Source organism: Lepidochelys kempii, chromosome 7 (assembly GCF_965140285.1).
Source record: "Lepidochelys kempii isolate rLepKem1 chromosome 7, rLepKem1.hap1, whole genome shotgun sequence".
In the NCBI taxonomy this organism is placed as follows: domain Eukaryota; kingdom Metazoa; phylum Chordata; order Testudines; family Cheloniidae; genus Lepidochelys; species Lepidochelys kempii.
The window spans coordinates 63,962,854-63,986,035 of NC_136386.1; the positions used below are offsets into that span (position 1 = coordinate 63,962,854).

At 40.2% G+C, this 23,182-nt stretch overlaps 1 protein-coding gene across 1 annotated transcript in view; it reads left to right on the forward strand.

Annotated features, from left to right (window-relative positions):
• Positions 1-22,024, forward strand: part of LRMDA (leucine rich melanocyte differentiation associated) — a 464,379-nt gene extending 442,355 nt beyond the window's left edge. The window contains exon 6 of the mRNA XM_078853926.1: positions 17,484-22,024. Coding sequence (XP_078710052.1) covers positions 17,484-17,563 — 80 coding nt within the window. The 3' untranslated portion in view covers positions 17,564-22,024. The remainder of the gene's footprint in view (positions 1-17,483) is intronic.
• The last annotated feature ends 1,158 nt before the right edge of the window (positions 22,025-23,182 follow it).

Consider the following 23,182-nt stretch of genomic DNA (forward strand, 5'->3'; position numbering starts at 1 on the left):
TTATCTCAATGGGTTAAAAAAAAAAAGGACCTTGTCTTTGTTAGAGAGAAATCTAAGCCTTGGGTGGGGGGTGAGGGGGGACTCAAAAGCTTCAAATTTGATACGTGGTGAAACTTCACTGAGGAAGAGTAACTGTATGAGTGTGAAAAAATGTTTTCACATTACAAAATTATTAGTGATTAAACATAAATTGTTTGGCTTGGCATTTCTATCAATCTGAAGTTACGTGTGTGTGTGTGTATATATATGCACTTATATACACTAGTCTTACACAATTGTCATGAAGATTTACCAGCCCAGACACACACATCTACCTTCTTACCCTTTCCCTTAATGACCGAAAAAAATGTTTTATCAATCCATCAAAAAAAATTACCTCAGGTGATGGCTGAATAATGTTCTGTACGGTTGATGTGTAGTGTGCATATATGCATCTATATCCCTGTCTTAAGCTTTTTGTAGCACCATATTACTAGAGCCTTGAATATATGTCTATATGGTAAGTCAAATTTGGCTATAATATTATTTAGCTATCTAAATAATGAAAAGAATTAAGTGAAAATGTTGACTTGTTAATCTAAAATTGTTTGACTACAACTTAAAACAGAGATAGCAAACTGGCAAGGTAACTTTCCCTCTTCCATGTTCATGCTGAATTTCTGAGAAATATGAATAGGATAGTAAGAAGTGAAAACAGGTTGAAAATTGTCAGTCACAGGCTTCGGGAACTGGTACCTACACCCCTGACAGCTAATAAAAAATCAAGCAACTTTTGGTTCTGAATCTGTATAATGAGCATATGACAAAGAAGGGGGTTTCTTGTACATTACCCTGCAGATGTAACTTTCCTGTCTGCCAACTTATCCTGCATTTTAGTTTCAGGAAGAGAGAGCATTAGAGAACGAAAAATCTCTTAATCAAAAAGCTTAACAGGGAAAAAAAAGTCGAAAGATGTTGTCATGTATTGCTAGTTATTTGTGATGGTTAAAAGAATTATCTAAAAACAAAGACGCCATTCACAAAGAAACTAAAATACAAAAGCTTTAATAACATTTCCATCTGTGTATCATCCATGTCTCCAAATGCAAGTCATGAATAACACATAAACTAGAGCATATAAGGAGCAGAAGAGCTAGCACCTCATTTAAAATCCAACACACCCCATCGTCAGTGGAATCAAATACACAGCAGGAATGGTTCCAGTTGATAGACACACAAAGAAGTCATTGAAAATGGAAACATATTAATTATGTTCCTTAAGGTTAAGATAGTAATGGCTGAATTCACTAATCCTGGCATCACATTAATGCTCAAAACCCATGCAGGAAAAGTGTGTAATGTTTCAAAAATTGTGGAAATTGCACAGTTTTGAATTCACTTAATCCTGCATCTGTAACTCACTTGTGACTGACTCCACACCATAGGGGGGTAGCACAGAACAAAAACAGGGAGAATTACTAACAAAAAAGATGTTCTTGGTTGAAACAAGCGACTTGCACTACGTGAGCTAATTGTAAAAATAGACCATTTCTGAAATGCAGCTGTTATGTGCTTAAGCAAACCCTGCTGGGAGAAGTGCTTTGTGGAACACCTCTGCTAGCAGATGCAGAGAGACCCTCAATAAAGGAATCCAAAGTGCAGTGTTGAAGAAAGAGCTTTTGTTTCTCAGAGTTTGGTGCTGAGCTTCTTGCAGGATGTGAGCTTAGCTTATCATTCTGATAGCGGTATCCCCTTCCTTAAATGTTTTTTCTATTTTCATTTTCTTTTTGCCTGTGCTAAATCAAAACAGAGGCTGGGAGGAGTGTGTGTTTGTGTGTGTTTTGGGAAAAGCTCAGGTTATGTGCTGGAAAATGCTAGGTGTCAGAAAATTCCAGCAAGCTCTGTTGTGGTCATTTTCTTTGTAAAACGTTTTTTGTGTCCCCGTGGAAGTTGGGAGGTCATTCATATGATAGATTTATATTTTTTCCCCTCTGTCTTCTTTTCTTCTTTCTCTCCCAGATCCTCATCCATAGATCTCTGGCACAAGACCTAGGTTCCTAACTGTATTAACTCCATTGTGTTGGTGTGTTTGAGTCTCCCCTGAGTCTTAACTGCTTAGTGCTAAATCCCAAATCCTCCCAACAGCAAGGGGTTAATTGTCTTCTTTTGATGCACTTTAAAATTCTCAGCTCCTAGGAATGGTGTTTCAGTGAGAGTTGAGTGTAATTGCTAAATAATACAGGCACTCTGTCTTATTTTAAATGAGTAGTACTTAAGTTGTTACTGATGCTACCACATGTGTGTAAACTGGCTATTCCTTCACTGTCCTTGGTGGTGCCTCGGATATAGGTGTTTGCAAATTTAAGCCTTTGGGTTTTAAATGTTGTGCCACTTCTTCTATTCCTTACTCATTCCAGATTATGTATAATTGATGACCTGCATTTACGGACATGGGTGGTATACAGATGTAAATGTTATTATAGCTTTTATATTTTATGTTCTCTCTGAAAGATCATTTTGTCTTTGAATAATACTCCTGTTCAGATTTCGGGGGGTTTATCTTTAAAAGAGAATATGAAATGGATATTGCACATCATATATTTCTTAAAGTAATTTGGAATTTTAGGATATGGGATTGGTGGTGACTGATACACTGCCTGGATGAGCTATATCCCTTTGAAAATAACAGCGCCAGTACATGCCTGCATCTGTCTAACCTCATAATTCACTTTCACATTGGGTTATGGATGTCTGCATTCAGTGAGTCTATCTTCCCTTTAGGTATTATTTCAGCTCTTTGAGATAATAAGGAAAGTTTAATTGCGTTGTTAATTGATTTTTTGCACAACATTATTACCTTGATTGATTGCAGAGTTGATGAAAATGTTAGACACAGGCAGTGTAAAGTATCAGCCCAGTAAGGAGTGGGAGCCATGTGGAGAATAGATAACCTTGATGTTAAGAGCTATATCCTTCAGATATGTCTTCCCTTGACATATTGATGGCCCTTGAAAAGGGAAAAGCTGATTGTATGCAGAATGCAATCATTAAACCCACTTCAGCTGGCTGTTGATTAATTTGTTTTTTCCTGGAGGATCTAGTTAAAGAGAAGGCCTCACTAGTATCAACAGCAACTATTTTCCAGGCTTCGGATTATTCTTAACCCTCTCCTAGAAGAAAGAAAAATACAAAACTGTCTTGGTTTAGTCAAGAAAATGGTCTGAAAACATTCAGTCCAGGTGCAATTTGGGGATTACAACACACACTTTATGCTTTTAACTGTCTGCTTTCCCTACCTCCTTCATCTCCCCCTTACAATATTTGGCTTCCATGCAGCCACAACAAACAAAAAGTCACATTTGATGTTTCATTAGAAAGGCCAGCACATATTCTCAGCAGAAATGCCACAAAGGTTGTCAAGCTAGTTTAACCATTTTTGTCCTGGAGATTGAAATACTTTGAATAGTGTTCAACTATTTACAGGTGGCTTCTCTGAAAGGACGAGTCCAGAGGTTCAGGGCACAAATTAAATTTCTTAAACTTTCTGCACCCAAGGACTTGTGTGGAGATCCTTGTGGTATCAATTACAGCAGCTTTGCATTGCTCCTGATGGGGAGCAGGGAGGGTGCTTTGGAGGTCAATGTGCCTCGACGATACCACTGCTAGTGCTTGCACCTGCAAGAGAGAGACTGTTCCAAGGTTGCCCTGGTTTAATCACAGCAGAATTGTGTACTGCACTCTTCTATGTTTAACTGAGCAATGAGGATGCATCTGACCAATTTTGTCCTTGCTGCTATGTACAACTGTGAACTGATATGGCAGGATCTAGGGTTTTAACTAATCCGTGGCTACCCTCTACCTCTTTTGTATTTTCCACTTGTACTTAGGCACAGTGACATCCGCTTTTAGACAAAGGGCTGTGATGTGTAATCTTCACTGCCCTGATGACCTTCCAGTGACATTCACTGGGTTGAGGCACAACTTCCCCCTTCAGCACTTCCTCTTTATAAGCAAATGACCCAGGACATGTAAAACATGTATACACCTTTAACCATGCAGGAGAGTACCTTGGAAACAGAGTGCTTTGGGGGCTCTGTCTTTCAATTAACTATTTAATAGACATTTGGTAAAGTAGCGGATAGCAGGTTATTGCTTCCTGTTTAACTTAGTAATGTCCTGGACAGTTGCTGTTAGCTTGTGTTTGCCAGTGATGCTGTGATCAGCGTTGTTTGATTGTTTGGCCAGATGTGTTTTATTATGTCCAATGTGCACATGTGCCAGTTGGCTCCTTTTTAATATGGGAACATGTTAACTTATGACATAGTCAAGTGTGACAAATTTGAACCAGCCAAATAAGTGAGTAATATTTCAAGCTGTCAAAGCAGCTGAATACTGATTAATTGACACACTCCGAAAGCTCTCACCAATATCCGTGCTCCAGTGCAATATGTTTACTAAGTGTAATATTTGTTAGAAAGTCTTTGGTGCTTTGACTAAATTTTAATGAGTCTGACCCTAATAGAGGGGTTTTACTGTGCCTCTTTTGAGTTGTTTCTTTAGCTTCCTATCTTTAGTCTTCAGCACAAGCTTCCATAGAGGCGGAGTGCTCTTGTAAACTGCATTCTGCTGTCCATTGTGATTTAATCTTCAGCCTCTCCCTCATTAGCATGTTTTTAAAAGGAGGCTGAGGGAGCGGGAGAGAGTTTAAGATAGAAAACAGTGACAATGTTTTGGCACTCTCTACTGGAGTCAGTCAGTGTTTGAGAATTAGGCTATGAACCCTTTGCAGTAGCAAATCATTGTGTGTGTATTCTATATAATGCAGGGTTTGTTTCAGCTAGAGACAGGCCCCAACTAAAACCAGTGAGCTGAATGCCTGCAGAACTTCCAGGAAGTTCGGCTCCAGGGCTGAACTTTATGGCTCGGATGTATTTCTGGTTTCAGCTGAGCCGTACGTCACCTGGGTTGGAAGAGTGGGGAGCACCTTTAACACTCGATTCTGTGAGATCTGGATGCCTGCTGCAAGGTGTTAAGCACTTGCAGCTCCCACTGGGAGTCAAGGGAACCCAGCACTTAGCAGCGCCAGTCCCTTAAGGAGGGTTACTTTATATTAAGAAGAATCCTATTAATCCTATCATTAGCAATCAGTTAAAAGTCTCCTTTGTTTCTGATGAATGGCTTATGGAAGGGAATGAGTAACCGTATACAAAGAACATTCCCCTAATTGATTGTCACAGTATCATAATATGACAGCAGCACTGTTTAACCGTGCTCTTTAATTTTGAGAGACTTGCTTTTTTATTTTTAAAGCTGGGGAAGAAACTTGGTCTTTATCTCAAATGACTCTCTTGAGAAATTTCAAACCAGTTGAGCCAGACTGAATTGTGGATGGCTTTCTTTTAAAAAAAAATGTGAACTCCTCCAACAGAAAACATCTGAGATCCAAAAAGCAAATTTTACTCATGAGATGAGCCAAATTTACTTCCAAACTCTCCAGAAGGGCCCTGCTGCTCATATAAGAATTTGTAATTTTGCTGGAATGCTTGCAGACTTTCCGAACAATTATTCCAAAAGTTTACTTTCTACTCCGTAAATCATGGTACATTTATTTAATCCTATCACAGTTACTGAAAGAGCTTACTTTCCTTTTTTTCCTTTTACTGCTAATGCAATCTGCACATTCCTAAACTTTGTGAAGTACAATATAATTATATTCATCCTCTGTTTCCCTAATGGCTCTAGCATTCTTTATGGTTTAATTCTGTTGCTGATTAATGGAGGTATTATTAGTAGAGTGTAACCCAAAGTGGAGAGCAGCCTACAGAAATGTCACTTTTGCATATGTTAGTCAAATCAACTGAGAGTCTTCTAAGATTATATGGGAGGAGTTGACAGAGCAGCTGAACTTTAATATGCAGTAAGGATCAGATTTTAAAACCTTCTTGCCCACCATTCTGAATACATTAGAAGTATCACTTGCATCAATGCAGTGATCATGTTGTTGCATTAGTAGAAATAAAAGAAACATAATTCAGAACAATCAATTCAATTTGTATGTATATTTATTCCCTCTATGAAACATATTGAAACTAAATAGTGAGGGATTGGTCCTGCTTTGAGCAGGGGGTTGGACTAGATGACCTCCTGAGGTCCCTTCCACCCTGATAGTCTATGATTCTATTACTTCTTTTTGTAGCCACCCATATACCCAAATTGATGTTCACTGAGGTTAGTCCACCAGAAATCAGGCTTCCAGGTAAAAGGTTAAAAGCACAGATTGTATAAATATAAGATTTGACCATTATAGAACATAAACTTGGCTGCAAAACTAAGGAACAGTATTGTTTAATTGTCATAGGGGAATATTTAGTTTGCTGTTTTAGCCAGTTTAATAGACAAAGGGATGCTGCCCTCTAGTGGTGATGACCTCAACTTTAAATTGACTAAAGAGAAATCAGTATGAGGTTTGTTTGGTTTTTTGTTGTGTGCGCGCTTTTTTTGTGTGCGAGGGGGGAGACAGAGGAAGGAGAGCAGCTGTTGTGTTAATAGCTAAAATAAGCGGAAGTAGTACAGCTTGGAGCACTTGGCTATTAATAAATAACTTAAGTTTTTGTGACTTCAATCTAGGAATGGAGAGTGAAGGGCATTTAACAAATTTTACCTGATTTGCATCTGATCCTTGCATGCTCTTTGGAAACAGTTCCATCTTTTATCCACTCTGTTTATAATACATATGAGAAAATGAGACATGTAAGTACAAATAGATATTGTAAATTCATAGCTGTTTCCCTTTGAAGGTATCCAATCTATATAAATTTGAGCCTCAGTTCATATGTAAAAGTTAACCTCTGGAAAAGTTGATATCTTTATAGCCAGTGTTTCTGGTGCTCAGTAACTCCAGTAAATAAAAATACAAGTATGTGCTTGATTATTTTTTAAATTTTACTCCACCCTTTTTTAAAAATCCAAAATATTCAACAAGAAAATGTTCATACTGACCTCTAGGCTTGTCACATCCACAGAGTCATTTGAAATAGGAACAATGGTGAAGACACACATCTGAGTGGTGGAAGGGAGAGGGCTGGTTGTTTGTTTGCTTTGTTTTTAATAGGAAAAAAAGTCAGCATATTGCAATCATCATCAGAAGTGTGGAAGGATTGCTAAGAAGTCCCAGTGCAGAAATGTGGGCCCTTATAATATTACTGAACTATCCTGGACAGTACAGAACTGATTAATGATTTAAAGTGATTTGCCCTTAATGGTTTTGTTTTAGCCAGCCGTAGATGATCTGTAGACAGCACATGCCCAGATCAAAGCTGATCATGTCAATGTCATTCAAGGAGGGAGAGCTATCCTCCTTTTCTTCTTTGCTTTAAACAAAGTAGGACATCTGAGGAACAATGTGTTGATTGTTCCACTGCCAGGACACACATAATGGAAACATTAGCTCCAAGATAACTTTTAATCTGTCAGCCTAATGGGTCCTTAATGTGTAGAGGGCTTTAAATGTATGTCAGCCAGGGCTGTATAAAGTAATATAGTTTGTGGCCTGAATGGATCTAGATGACTCTGCACCATGACACAATATGGTTTATTATTAAGTATCAGCTCATCAGCTTATTCCCACGGACTTGGACAAGCGTCTCAATTTTCCAGTAACAGATTATGTGAGAAAAAGCTTGCAGTGCATTTTTTTGCCCTTTCCTCTTCTTTTTTTTTTTTTTTTTTTTTAAATTACAAGTTTCATCCCCAGCTGCACTGGGAGCCCTGAAGTGTATTTACAGCAGGCTGCACTTTATCACACATCAGCTCGACTGCTCGTTTACACTGAACATTTATGCAGTCTCCCCTGGCCTGGGATGCAAACTTCACATCTTTGTATTCCTATCACCTTCATTGCAAATTTTTCCAACATCCTCTCCCTGTTGACTGCTTTCCTTCCTGCTTTTTTTTCCTTCCTACAACCAGGCCAGTGAGCCTTGACATGACACAGTACTTGTCTGTGCAGGATAGTTGCCATAATTTCATGGTCTCACTTGCTTGTTCTGATTCTTCCCTGTTTGATAACGTTAGGTGCATAATGCCAATGTTATTGCTGTGGACTAAATATGAGTTTGACTTGGTTCCTGGAAATAATCTGATCAACTGGAAGGCATGTATATTCGGGGAGAATGAATCATCACTTTCTTGGCACCCTTGCATAGGGGCTAAGGAGATTTGTAGCCATTGCAGTCCCATGACTAATATAGTGGGTTATGCTAGCACTTCTAGACACAGCAGAAGGTGCAGGACAGCAGCACACCACCTAAAAGTTCTTCACTGTCTTGAAGAGTGGTGCAATTGGTCACATTCCCCTCTATTATGGGGAGATCTGCTGTTCTATACTGTACCCATCATCATAGTATCCGATTGCTTCTTTGATGAAGATGGAGCTCGCTCTGGGCTGGGGCAGCTACCCTCGGCCTTACGAAGCTGCCTTTATGTGCAGCTACTTTTGGAGGACTAGCCCATTATTTCTGCTTACATTTAGCACTTTTGTTCTCTTAAAAATCAATTAAAAGACTGTTAGTTTATAATGTAAGAAGCGTTAATATTTGTGTATCTTTTTCTTTGGTATTTCTGATAGCATTTCCTGATGTCATCTTAGTTCATTACTACTTTTGGTGCCAGGGTATTGCTAGTCTTGTAAGCCAATGCTCATATAGTTTCTGCTCAGAGGTATTTGGAGCCACATGCAATGACTTCAGCTGGAGAAGGCAGAGCAGAGAATGGCATAACTCAAACCCTTTCACTCATTAGAAGCTGCTGAAATCTAAGCCTGATTCTTACTATTTATCATGTGTATTTTGGTAGCGTACAGTGGTCCTCAGTCAGCATTGAGGCTTCACTGTGCAGTGCTTACAATCTAAGAGGAAAAAAGCAGCCCAAGGATGGGGGAAGGGAATTCAAGATAGCCATGCCAACAAGTGGTTCGGTGGGTGGCCCATGACTTGTTCATTCCATGGGATTTATTTGTGGGGGAGCAGAGGACGGTGGAGAAATTGTTAGGAATAAAAAGGGAAGAGGAGAGGAGATTGATATAGTGAAGGAGGGGAAGTTCATAGTCCAAAAAAGTCCAAGTCCATTGTGACATCAGGAAGCTTCGAGTCTGAAGTCTATTTTAAATAGACCCGGGTCTGGGTCTTTCATGATTTGGGCCTTTTGTAGCCTGCTGTAGAAGCTTCAGGCCATATGTAGGGGTTACAGCTGAGGCCTAGTGCCCCAGAGCAGTTTCTGGCAGGTCATTTGGGAGGGGATGCAGATGCTTCTCCCCACTGATATTGGCCCAAAGTGCAAGCATTTGTAGGGGGAAGGGCTGGCCAGCTCAGCATTTATCTCATTCTTTGCTGGCTCCTGCTTCTGCTGCTCTGATGTATAACCTGAAAATTATGACCCAGTGACTTGAATTCAGCCTCTAGTCTGGCAGTTGGGGAGCTGCAGCCACCAGTGAGCAAGTTTACTTGTGGCACACTCAGATTCCATTACAATCACTTTCCTGTAGTTATCATCTGAGTCGGAGTCCTGTATGCGATGAGGTTAGAGTTGCCGCATGCTGAGGGCAAAGGCTGGCCCAACTCTCCCACTTCCCCAGGTGACAGTTGTTCATGGTTTTACATTTCTTTAAATGTTGTTTGGCAACACCATGGCATGTTCCCCATTTTACAGATGGGGAAACTGAAGCACAGAGCAGTCAGAGTGACTCTCCAAGACCATTCAGCAAGTCATTGCCAGAGCCAAAATTAGAACCCAGGAATCTGATTTCTGACTCCCTAGTTTCCTCTTCTAACCACTCAAACTACTTGCCGTGTTAAAGTGACTCTTAGATTCCCATAGCATCTACAGCACCTTTACATGGCTTGTACTTTAAAAATGCAAATGAAAATAGATTTCAGCATTAGCAGTAGCATTTTCTCTTCAGTTAGATGTTACATTTTTCTATTGTAGATATTCTAGCAGTGTAAGAAGAAAATAATGTAGGAAAGGAGCAATAAGTTGCTCTTATTTTATCAAATGAGGCATCATGTGGAAAGAAAGAAACAAAAACTGTCTGTTACCTATGAGACAGTCAGTTAGTCAGACACCAGATAACTTTGGATATCCTTGGTACTGAGACTTTGAGACAGTCGAGTTGCTTTTCTATGAGAGTCTCTGCTCGTATAAAGCAATGCACGATAATCTAATAGCCATCACTCATAGCACAGTATAGTGAGGATTGGGTAGCTTTGGCAGATATTGTAAAATAGTTTAGGGACTCTTAATTAGAGCTATGAGATCATTCCCTCCCCGGTATTCCCTCCACCAATATGGATAGACTTCTAGATGTTTGGGTGTTGGGAGGTCCAAGGACAAGCTGTATATTTTGTCTGCTTGCCCTGCATAGTAGTGGGGATCACTATTTTGGATGCTGTTATTCCAGCATTGCACTGCCTCTAAAAGGTATCACAACTGATATGACAATGTCTTGGCCTCCACTAGTTGAGCAATGAGCCTAAAGGAAGGTAAGTAGTAAGTGTGTGTGTGTGAGTGCACAGGTAGAAACCAATTCAGGTGGGGCTATTTATCACAGGACTGCCTCTTTCCTGGGTTCTAAGATTAGGGAGAGTTTCTCTGCAAGCAATGGAACAATCACCAAGGGGAAATAATAAAGTAGTTGAATGTGATATTTTTATTTCGTGACTGGACTTGCTCTTGGAGGGAGAAAAACTGTTGAAAATCCAAACGTAAATAAAGAAACATGTGTGAATTAAAGCTGATGGATGAAACTCAGAAGACTCAGTCCAGAATAAGAACATAAAATCTTGAATGTGTATTTAAACCTATTGACATTCCCCCACCTTCTCTTAGGCCAGCTATATAGATCTTTGTTCCTTATAGATTGCCTCCTCCTTTCCCTTCCCCCCCCCCCAACTTCCTTTCTCAACTCCTCCCCTCCCCCCTCCACCCCCTCATAACCCCAAAACAACCCTTCTTCCTTCCAAACGGTCTAGGTCAGATATCCTCCCTGGTGATGCAACCACAAGTTCCAGTAGAACTGCAGTCTCTATGCTTGGGTCCAAGTCTGCCTTCTATGCCCTGATCTATCTATTTATGCCCTTATCTAAGTCACCCATGGAGGGTGACTTATCTATGCTCCAGGGAAAGGGCTGAACTTGGGGCTGATTCTTTGGGGGTTTATATGTTTTTAAACTAACTGAACAGCCTATCTCCACTTATTGTCAGGAGCGGTGTATTGGAGCTCCTCTAAGCAGATAGGTTTCAGAATAACAGCCGTGTTAGTCTGTATTCGCAAAAAGAAAAGGAGTACTTTTGGCACCTTAGAGACTAAGCAATTTATTTGAGCATAAGCTTTCGTGAGCTACAGCTCACTTCATCAGATGCATACTGTGGAAAATTCAGAAAATGTTTTTATACACACAGACCATGAAAAAATGGGTGTTTATCACTACAAAAGGTTTTCTCTCCCCCCACCCCACTCTCCTGCTGGTAATAGCTTGTCTAAAGTGATCACTCTCCTTACAATGTGTATGATAATCAAGGTGGGCCATTTCCAGCACAAATCCAGGGTTTAACAAGAACGTCTGAGGAACAGTGTGTGGGGGGGAAAGGAATAAACAAGGAGAAATAGGTTACTTTTTATAATGAATCAACCACTCCCAGTCTCTATTCAAGCCTAAGTTAATTGTATCCAATTTGCAAATTAATTCCAACTCAGCAGTCTCTCGTTGGAGTCTGTTTTTGAAGGTTTTTTTTTGTTGAAGGATAGTCACTTTGAGATCAGGAGGGTGGGTTTGTGGGGGTGGGGGTGGGGAGAAAACCTGGATTTGTGCTGGAAATGGCCCACCTTGATTATCATACGCATAGTAAGGAGAGTGATCACTTTAGATAAGCTATTACCAGCAGGAGAGTGGGGTGGGAGGAGAGAAAACCTTTTGTAGTGATAAACACCCATTTTTTCATGGTCTGTGTGTATAAAAACATCTTCTGTATTTTCCACAGTATGCATCTGATAAAGTGAGCTGTAGCTCACGAAAGCTTATGCTCAAATAAATTGGTTAGTCTCTAAGGTGCCACAAGTACTCCTTTTCTTTCTAAGCAGATAGTTTACAGCTGCTCATTTTGGGGCTTTTCACACTTTTTTGCAGCATTCAGTTGTTTTAATATTTGTTCTCAATTATTTAGGAATAAATAATTTTGGAATAAATAGTGTGACCTGCTTATTTTTAACTAAAACAAGTAGGAACTCTTTATGGAATGTAAGGCCCCATTTAGCAAATCATGTAGGGGAACATTTTCAAAAGAACTTAGTGATTTAGGAGCCTATGTTCCATTGAAAGTCAGACTTTGACTCTTAAGCACCAGATTCTTAAAGGTGTTTAGGCACCTAAGACACAAGTAGGTGACTAGTGGGACTTTTTCAGGTAACTTCTAGTCACTTTAGAAAATCCCACTGTGCATCTGTCTGCATTTTAGGTGCCCAAATACCTTGAAGAAAATGAGACTTAGGCTTTTCAGTTACAGGCACTTTTGAAAATTTTACCCATAAGAACTTGCTTATGTTCTTTGCTAACTGGCGATGGTCTTAAGTATGTTTAAAATTAATGGAAGTGTTTTGTCTAAATGAGTAGCACTATAGACTTGAGTTGGTTGTAGACAGATGTTTATTCTCCTGTGAATATTAGTTGTAAATAGGGTTGTACTCTCCTATAAAGAAAGGTTTCAGAGTAACAGCCGTGTTAGTCTGTATTCGCAAAAAGAAAAGGAGTACTTGTGGCACCTTAGAGACTAAGCAATTTATTTGAGCATAAGCTTTCGTGAACTACAGCTCACTTCATCGGATGCATACTGTGGAAACTGCAGAAGACATTATATACACAGAGACCATGAAACAATACCTCCTCCCACCCCACTCTCCTGCTGGTAATAGCTTATCTAAAGTGATCACTCTCCTTACAGTGGTCACTTTGGATGGGCTATTACCAGCAGGAGAGTGAGTTTGTGTGTGGGGAGGCGGAGGGTGAGAAAACCTGGATTTGTGCTGGAAATGGCCCAACTTGATTATCATACACATTGTAAGGAGAGTGATCACTTTAGATAAGCTATTACCAGCAGGAGAGTGGGGTCGGAGGAGGTATTGTTTCATGGTCTCTGTGTATATAATGTCTTCTGCAGTTTCCACAGTATGCATCCGATGAAGTGAGCTGTAGCTCACGAAAGCTTATGCTCAAATAAATTGGTTAGTCTCTAAGGTGCCACAAGTACTCCTTTTCTTCCTATAAGGAAAGTTGCAATTAGTATTTTAGGGAACTTTGCAGTTCCCATTCATGATGGGAGAAAATCTCCCAGAGCCTTTGAAAAAAGTTATAATGGTGTTGATTCATCCAGAAAGCAGTTTACACATTGATACTATAACCACCACTCAAAATGTAACTAGCTTCTTGGTGGAAGGTGACAGCTGTTTAATAGCCCACAGCGGCACTATCCAACAGTGTGAGGCAAGAAGTGTGAAGATGAATATCTGATCCAGCACAGACTGATGGGGTGGGATTTAGGTACTGTAGTCAGAATAAAATTAGCTAAACTGGAATTTGGTTAGGACATCAAGTTTGGTACTAATTGCCATGTGATCAGACCAAAAGCAGTCAGGACTTCTGCTTAGGATCCCCCTGAACACAGACATAGTATAGTGTTGTATAAAGTATCATATGCCCTTTTGGTTTACTTATGGAATATAGTCCTTCTCACCTAATGTAAATAAGATTATCTTTTTCACTAATATTCTTAAATGCAAATACTTTACTATATGCTAATACATGGTAGCACCTTTTACCTGTATCAGAATTATTACAAGCATTAGGAAAATTAAAGCCAACAACTCATGCAATGGCACCAGGATGCCACCAGATAGTCTTAGCATTAGGTCACAACTAACTTGAGCTGATTTGAACTGGTGACCTAGAAGTGCATTGTCCCATAACCCATTGTGAATTCCTTCTACTGTCCGGTCCCCAAGAAAAATATCAAGAAGTGAAAACATATTTTACTCTAGAAAAGAACATTGAGGAATCGATGGCATAATAACTCTCTGAAACACACACCCAATTTAAAAGGCGAGAACATGACTTTAACATTTTTTCACTTGCTTTAGTATGCATGTATGTATTTATTTATTTATGGGGATAATTGGGTTTTCCCCCAGCTAAGGCAACGCTCGTGTTGCTGACACTACAATGTGTTGGTGAAGGAAGACTGATACCACAACACACACAAGTGACTGCAGGGTTGTTACTTACCCGTCATAATTAGAACATCCATTCTGAAGGAGGGGGAATTTAAAAGATAAAAGGTATATTTAAACATGATTCTTCCCTATGTAATTTTTTCTTAATTATAGTTTTAACAGCTTATGGTGATGGTGGAAGCAGCTACTTAAGAAAAAATTGGAACCTCATTTGGGGGGAGACGATCCCTCAAGAGATCTCATGTTGTCATTTTTCAAGAGCCCCGAGCAGAAAGCTCATTCAGAATGCTGTGCATTAGGTTGATGCATTGAGAGTATACTTAGCTTATTATGACCAATGCCAGATATTTTAATTAAAAACACCACACATCATTAAATATGTTGTCATCCCCTGCACACACGTGCACGCATACACACACACATGAGTTTGTGAAGCTGCAAACAAATGAACACATGGCAGATGTGAGGGGGAAACTGTCTCCTACTTAGTCAGACACAGTAGATTTCCTAAATCCATGTATTCCATACCGTAGCATCAAAAGCTCTTACTGCAGCATATAAACCCTCTGTAATTTTCACAGTTTTCTTCAAGCCAGGGGAGGGGAGGGAGAGGAGGAGGGGAAAAAAGTCACCATTTAATTTATGAGCAAGCCTATTGTTTTACAAATAACCTTCATGATAAATAAAGTCTCATGGCCACATTTTCAACTGTGCTTTTATCAAGGCTCTCTGAGCAGTGTGTATAATCTGCCTGGCAATCGAATCACAGCTGTGCGCCTTGGTAGGGAATCTCTGTGGAGACAACACTTCCTTAATTTAAACAATTGTAGGCTGCGGGAGTTCAAAAATTTAAGCTGACTTTAACTGTCACTAGCCCAAGCACCTTTATCCCCAGGCGAGCAGCAGCAGCTGGATTTCATTTCCTGCTGCCAGACAGTCCGACATCTTTGCTGAGCATCCCAGGAACTGAGCGTCTTTGCTTTAAGGATTTTATTCAAGGTGACAGCTCCTCACACTTTAGCGTTCAGATCACCTCAAGTAGCTGAGATATCAGTGAAAATGAGCGCACTTCTATAGCAAACTCCAAATTTAGATTGACTGAGGTTATCCTTAGGCCTCTAGACCCAACCTCCATGACAGAACAGGCCTGCCAGTAACTCTAAAACTACAGTGGAGTTTGTAATGATGTCTGGGGAGAAATATTCTGCAGGAGCAGTGGAGAATACTATAAGTGATAGGAAATGATGTCAGATTTAGTTAGAGCTGGAGACACTGTTAGAATATACTTGGCATAATATGGCACCGGTATCTCTGTCGGCATCTCTGTTTTCTGTCACCGCACACAATTCGAGGTCTGTCTGTAGTTCTGACAGTGTCTTTTCAGATCAGGTTATTGCACTCGCTCAGCGCAGCACCATCCAGCCCCCTTTGTTTGAAGTCTGCCCTTTTGTCATTAATGCACTTGATGTCTATTTAAATCTGACGGTGAACGTCGTATCTGTTTTCCTGTCAAGAGATCATTGACAGTATTAATACCTCATGTCCTTGCCTCATTTTCTAAGCGCTGACACCTTGCTGCAGTCTCCAGCATTCATCAAACAGCACTCTCTCACCAAGATCTCCGTGAACAGTCGCTTCCAGTCCCGAAGAAACACTGCAGACCTCAAATAGGACTTTTATCAATGACAGTGAAAAAGGAGTCTGAAGAAGGTCATTAATAAACTGTTCATATCCTTTGAATTTAGAGCTCTACCACTAGAAGCCCAGCCAAGCTTTCTACCAACTAATGACAACCACGCTTTACATGGGATAGCGTCACCTCAGGATATGAGAACTTGCTTTTGACCAGACACTGGTTTATGAAGGCGAATAATTTCTTCCCTTGAATGTGGAAGTTGCTCCACTGATCAATCAGGTTATTGGAGACTTGGAGAGAGCGAGAGAAGGAAGCGGAGAAGGGGCTAAGCAAAGCACATATAGCCCTCTTCTGTGCTTCCCTTAAGAGGAATGTGTTTTTCAAAACAGGTGATAGGCCTATCAATTTCTTTCCATAGGAATGTGTTATAACCTGATGCTTTAAAAAAGGAGACAATAATAGGGATTAGCTTTAATCCAGCACAGCCCCTGCTTCCAGGGATTTCATAGCTTATTTGATGCTTATAATTATATTGCTACATTACATAAAGATTATTAAAAGAATACTTAATGCATGCTGCATGTAGGTGCAGCTAATAAGATCCCATTTGTTCATGTGGGATCTGTCAAATTTAAAGCCCTGCACAGTAAATGAGAATATTCCCTCCCAGTTTTTGTCCCTATACATAATGTTTTGTTTCCTATGGGCTGGGAGTTGGTGGACCTTGAGTGGATGAGCTAGATACTATAGTGGTGAGAGCTTTAGAAAATCCCAAGATAGATAGAGGGAGACAGAGAGACCCTTGCACATGACTTCCTTGTGCAGGAGGCAATAATAATTTGACTGCACATGCCTTGGGGGGCAAAAGGAGGCATTGTCAGTAACTGCCACAGCACTCCCATGTAAGGCTATTGGCCATCGCTGTATATCAGCCACCACCACTAGCGGAAGGACAATGTATAACGTTTAAATATGGCTTCCACAGACAATATGCCTTGCTCTCCCTTTACCATTGCTCTGGCTCGTAGAGCCATTTATATTTAGAAAAGGAGGGCAGTGAGGTCTGGATGACCTTGGGTAAGTCACTTCACTTCTCTGTCTCTGCAAAGTAGGGATAATAATAATTACTTACATCAAAGTGCTGTTGTGAGGATGTCTGAACAGAGTTTTTTCATGTTTATATCACTAGATCAGTGCCAAGCTGTTGTTTGCTGGTATTATTTTTTTTATCAATAAAACCATGTGGTTTAGAAAGATTCGTCCCCATATCCATATTTTGGAACAATAACAGACAAACATACAACTCTATCCACAATGCCATCCCTACAAAAAGCAGTAGGGCGTGGATATGTGCTTAACAGGGTGATTCACAAAGGTACTCAAGTGTGTGTTTGCAGGGCTGACCCCAGTGCCATTAATTAAAATAAATTAATTTCAAATTAACATACTTTGCTTTCCGAGAAAGGCAAGAGAGAGAGAGCAGTTGCCAAACACAGAGGAACCTTCTTTTCCCCAACCTCAGTAATATCGTTCCATTACATACCATGCTAATTGCTCATTTTTTCCTTATTTGTTTTCTTTTCACTGTAGGTGTTCTGGGAAAATGTCGCTACATTTACTATGGGAAACATTCAGAAGGCAACAGATTCATTCGAGATGACCAGCTATAAAACAGCACCGTTCCATGCCTCTTTAAACAATCCACAAAACATGCACACAAAAAGCACAAATTGCATCTACATTTTCTGCGTGTAACTAAAGTCCTCCAGTACCTTCTGCTGACTTTGCCAAGCCTGTCAAGATCATCTTTCTGTCTTAGTCTGAGTAGTCACATAGAGATTGACATGATTGCCTTTAAGCAGGTCCCATCCACCAGTGTGACAGACAGCTGCAGCCAAGCACCAGGCCTGACAGGATGAACACCATGATGGATTGCCTGGTCCAATTGCTGCACACAGAAGAGCAAAGGTCACACCTGGGGCTTCAGTGAGCATGCTCAGTTGGTTTTAGCAAGAGCAATGCTTTTATCTAAAGTTTGCATGTTGAGTGAGAGAGGCTTGCAGTGTCAATATGCTCATAAAACAGCAGCTATAACTGAAGATTTAAAAAGCCCTTATTTCCCCCCCCCCAAGTATTAGGTACTTAAGTTTAACACACACAAACCTTTTCAGACAGTGTTTATCACAAGTCAAACTTCGCAGTTTCCTTTGCTCTTTCTTTAAGGGGGCGGAGGATATGTTGTCAGCAATGTTGTTATGAAAACACGTTAGCAATGCATAGCACTGAATCTGCATATTTTTATTGAAGAAAAGGGGTCGAAGCAGTTTTGCACACACAACTGAACCAAAGCATCCTATTTTTGATTTAAATCTCAAGTTTTACTACATCATAACATTCAGAAGTGGGGCCATTTTTAACATTGCAGAATATGTGACACAGAGGGCACACTGTTTAACTGTACATGCTTGATTATGGTAGTGACAGTTCTACTTATGCTTGGTTTATTTGACAAGATTTTTTTAACATGTGCAGAGATTAGATTTAGAATTAAATGTTTTGAAAGGAGAAAGCAACAAAAGCCTGCTGAGCATAGATGATATTTAGAGGAAAATAAGGTACAATTGTTTGTTTCATATCACTAACGTTATTGTTGGAATCTACATAATTTACAATCTTGCTATATATCTTAGTCGCCTCCCTATTGTGGTCATTATTAATCCCCTATTAATATACATGCCAATTATGTAAACATGGCTTCTTGTCAACTTTTCAGTCACAAAATGAAAATCCTTAGCATTTCACAAGTCTTTTTAGCAAATGAGGTGAACGTGTTTGGAGCAACGACTCATTTCCTTTGTTACTGTGCTTCAAGTTCCCAAGAGTTAATACATTGTGTTTGGTGTGACTAGATGTCATGGGATTGACAAAGAGTATGCAGAGCCTTTCACCTCTAGGATGCGATTTCAAAACCAGCCCATGATGGTATTGTCTAAGAGCTGTTGCCATCTGTTGGCTATTTGTTGGCTTGTATGAAATGAGCTGGTGGTCTGTGTTCACTTTCCTAGAAGACGGGTGACTCTCACAAACCTAAATACTTACAAGTGGCCCATATTTTGGCAATCTTCAGCAGATGCTGTGGATGGAATGGGACTGGAGACTGATGTCTTTCTCTGCCAGAGGTGGTCCTTCCAGAAAATGATGAGGCACCTTGGCAGAGGAATGAAGGGAAGCTGGCACTGCTACTGTCCATGTTATTTGCCTCTCTGGATGAACGGAAGACTTGACTCACCATGGCTGTCAATATGAAACTGCTAACCAGCGTTACATTTACTTTTAAATTTGAAAATAAAAATATATACTAATAGAAATATATTTAAAATATACAGGGCCCGGATCCTCAGCTGCTATAAACTGGCATAGCTCCGTTGACTTTAATGGAGCTACACAGTTTCCATCAGCTGTGCATCTGGCCCCATCTATTTTAAATTCAGATCTGTCTCTGAGTCGGCTGCTGTACAAATTGCTGGGAAGTGAGTTGTGGCTACGGTAGCACAACTTCGCTTATGTCATAGTCTCTTATTTGGCTATTACAGATAGGAAACCAAATTCTGATTAAAAGGCTCCTGAGCTTTTGGGGACTCAGGAGGTTGCTTCTTTTGTGACATAAATAATTATTAGATTTCTAACTCAGTGACCAAAATAACAGCAAGTTGCCATCCTAGCTCATTTGTATCATAATATCTGTTCTGAATCATCAACTCATGTTTTGACCAAAGCATATTACAGGCAGCAGGGTGCTAAACAGAGGAGTCTAGAATAACCTACTGTCACATTCCGTCTGGTTGCATATACGTTCCTGTCTCAATCAAAGGCTTTAACCCTGCCTCAAACAATAAAAAACACTTGCAAACTGACCACATGATTTTTCTCTCTTTTTTTTTTGTTTTTTTCCTTATTTACTTTTTGTAATGTCAAAACCCTTTGTATCATTCTCAGAAATGTTTTGGAGGCAATAATATTTTTGGAATGAGATGTGACCAAAGATTTTTTTTTAGTATTAAATAGTATTAAATAACGTAGCAACTTTAAGTAAAGTTAGCTGGATTAGAACTCTCAATGAAATCCACTAGTTCTGTATAGTCATCTGAATAATCTTAACTATTACTTTTTTATGGCTATAATGTATTAGTATATTATTTAAAGACATGTGGGACTGTTTACTGCTGTCTGTGTTACATACATTGCTGTAGCATTCAAGGTATTTCATTCTCAGATGTTTTGAACTGAAATACTGTTTCAGGGTGTAGCAAACCTTTTGGGCTCAGTCCTGCTGGGTCCTTTCTTAGGTGTTGATACAAACTGGGCCTGAGTCAGAGCTACAGGACTGGGCTGTAGGTTGTTCACAAGTTCAAAATTGTAATATGTCAATCTCTTGACAGGAAGGGGATCAAAGGAGAGATCCCCCTGCCTCATCCGCATCAAATTACTCTACCTTCAGGGTGGAGATTCAGGGTAGGCTATTCCTAAAATATCCTTTTCATCGGGTCCTCAGTTTCTCCTTGAAGCTGCATACATGCACAGCACACACGCATTTCCCCTTCTTCTCCTTAGCTGCAGCAGAGGGCTATGTCCCCGTGACTGAGGGCTGGGAGCATTTGCTGAAGCTTGTGTATATGAATGTGCAGAAAAGCTCTTTGGGGCAGGGAGATTTCTTTTTGTGTTGAGTTTGTACAGCAGCTAGCACAGAAGGGTGTTGGCCCATGACCAGCACTTCTCAGCACAACCCACAGTACAAGTAGTAAATAACAATGATGGTGTCTGCATCCTTCTCTCCTTTGTGAGGCTGTCCCTTGCATGGCCCTCCTAACCCTCACTGATCCCAATCTGGTTCCCAAACCCAAGGCCTCTGCATAATAACTCTGCCCACTCTTGGAATATCAGGACAGTCTCCAATAATGTAATTTTATGGGACAATTTGTTCCTTTGAAAACACTAGTTTGGACTGTAGAATTATTGATTGCAAATGTAAATGCTTTAATCACCTCCCACACAGCTAGGAACAATCCCATTGTCCAGTAGCATGGGAAGACCAATACTTGGTCAGCAGAAGCTGCTACCCACCAGATGAGCTGCATTCAAAGCTGCATTCAAAGTCAGTGGGGGTCTTTCCTTTGGTTTCAATGGGCTTTGGATCAGGGCTCTGATGCCCTCATTTGCTGGTGTACCCAACTTGATGATGAAAATGAGAACCATTCTCTGTCCTCAGTTGCCTTGTAAATGTCACCAATCAGCCTAAGAAATATTGCACTGACATGCTGAACCAGCTATTTTCTAACTCCCTTCACTGACTCTGCTTAATCCAATACTGCACTTAAATGATGAGTGCACACGAGTGCAATGTATATACTGTATTGGAGTAGGGGGCACAAATGCTTTTGATGAGCATTTACAAGGTTCATTGTGAATCAGTTTTGTTTTCAGCACTCGTCTGGGCTCCCTTGTCAGTAAGAGTACCAGGTTTTTTAAAGTATAAATCAGATTCAGCCAGGGGCCAGTCTTTCCACCCTCCCATCCCTCTCAAGGCCTTGCAGCAGTGTAAGAATTGACTTTGCCATCTTTCCCGGTGCTGTCTGAATGGAAGCTGTGCTGTGCACCATATTTTGCCATCGTGTCTTAGCAGAGATGACACACACAATATCAAACTATTTCTCTTTTCCTTCCCCAGGCTGAAGTATGTGTGCACGCACCTTCTCGTGTACCCAAACAATAGGATAATAAACAAATCAGTTGCCTCTTAAACTCTCTCAGGGGTGATTTCTGAGGAAGTTGCAGGGGGTCAGTAAGTTATCAACTAACAAGTGGCTCTTGAACAGTTCACATGGTGATCTGCCAAACTATTTAAAAAAGGTCATCGCTAAGCCACCAGGATTTAAAGATACATTGCTTCTATGGAGTTACTACATTGTCCTGTAGCTCTGGCAGAACAACGAAGTGGGATAGCTGTATTATTTGTTGGCTAACCATATTTGGGAATAGAAGATGGGTGGTTTTACAGGGAACTGTGTCTAGCTGCTGTGTTTTGTTAATGTATTTGTGACAGTTATACTGAAAAATAAAATATCCAAACTGAAGTTTCTGGAGTAATGTATGTTTGTTCTTGGAGGGAAACAGGATCAGGGCCTTAGCGATAATACTATTAGAGTAAATGAGTAGGCTTTTTTCTACTTTAAGGACCAATCTTGCAATGGCTTACTTATGCAAGTAGTCCTTTTTCAAGCCAGCATTCCCATTTAAATCAAGGGGATTATTCACATGAGTAAAAGTTTGCTCTTTTTGAGCTCTTAATCTGCAAATCAAATATAATCCATGCAGGTCTTTGTGCCTGAATATTGGCAGCAATAAACTTCAATATTGAGTTCTTACCTTTAGATTTCATGTCTTGTGGAAAATAATTAGTGACACAGGGCTCATGTTCACTAGGAAAATAACATTTCTAACACGTTAATTAGCTCATGTTAGAATTCTATTTTAGACAAGGCAATGGCAGTTTTACCATACATTATCTGATTGCAGTAAAGATAGTTAACATGGATTATTTTAACACAGATTAAAAATAATGAAGACACAGAGTTTATTGTTAGAAAGGCAACCAATATTAGGTTACATTGGTGAAGTCTGACACACTGTATTGTTAAGCACACCATAGAATGTCACTGCAACAGGTCAGGACTCACCACTGCGGTGCCTCCTGCTGGCCATCCTGGGAATTAGCGCTCATTTCACCGGAGCACTCTCCTCTAGTGGTGTCTCACCATCGTTACTTCTGCTCCGCCTCTAAGACCCACATCGCTCCCCAGACCGTGGCATCCTCTTCTGGATTTGGTTAGGTATACAGCCAGTATGGCCTTCTCCTGTGCTGCCATCCTTCAACCTAGGTGTGTTCCAGCAGTCCCTAGTAAGTGGAAGGCCCTGTGGGGCCCATAGCTTGCTGGTGTAAATTAGAGAAACTCTTAAACTCAGAAGTGGCCCCAGGGCCAATGAGACTCAACCATTTCCCATGCTGTTCCCCTGTCAGCTGCCCCTGATGGAAACTGACAACAGCTGAGAAATCTGTGCCCTGATGTAGTTAAGGTTGCAAAACTGTTTCCATTATATTTATTTTTTTCACATGCTCATAACTTTATGAACTATTCCAGGCTTCATCCGTGTAAGAAACAGAAATGAAATTGTATTGAATGCTTAACAAAATTCCTTCAGCTGTTAAAAGCTGCACAATTCAAAATCTCAAG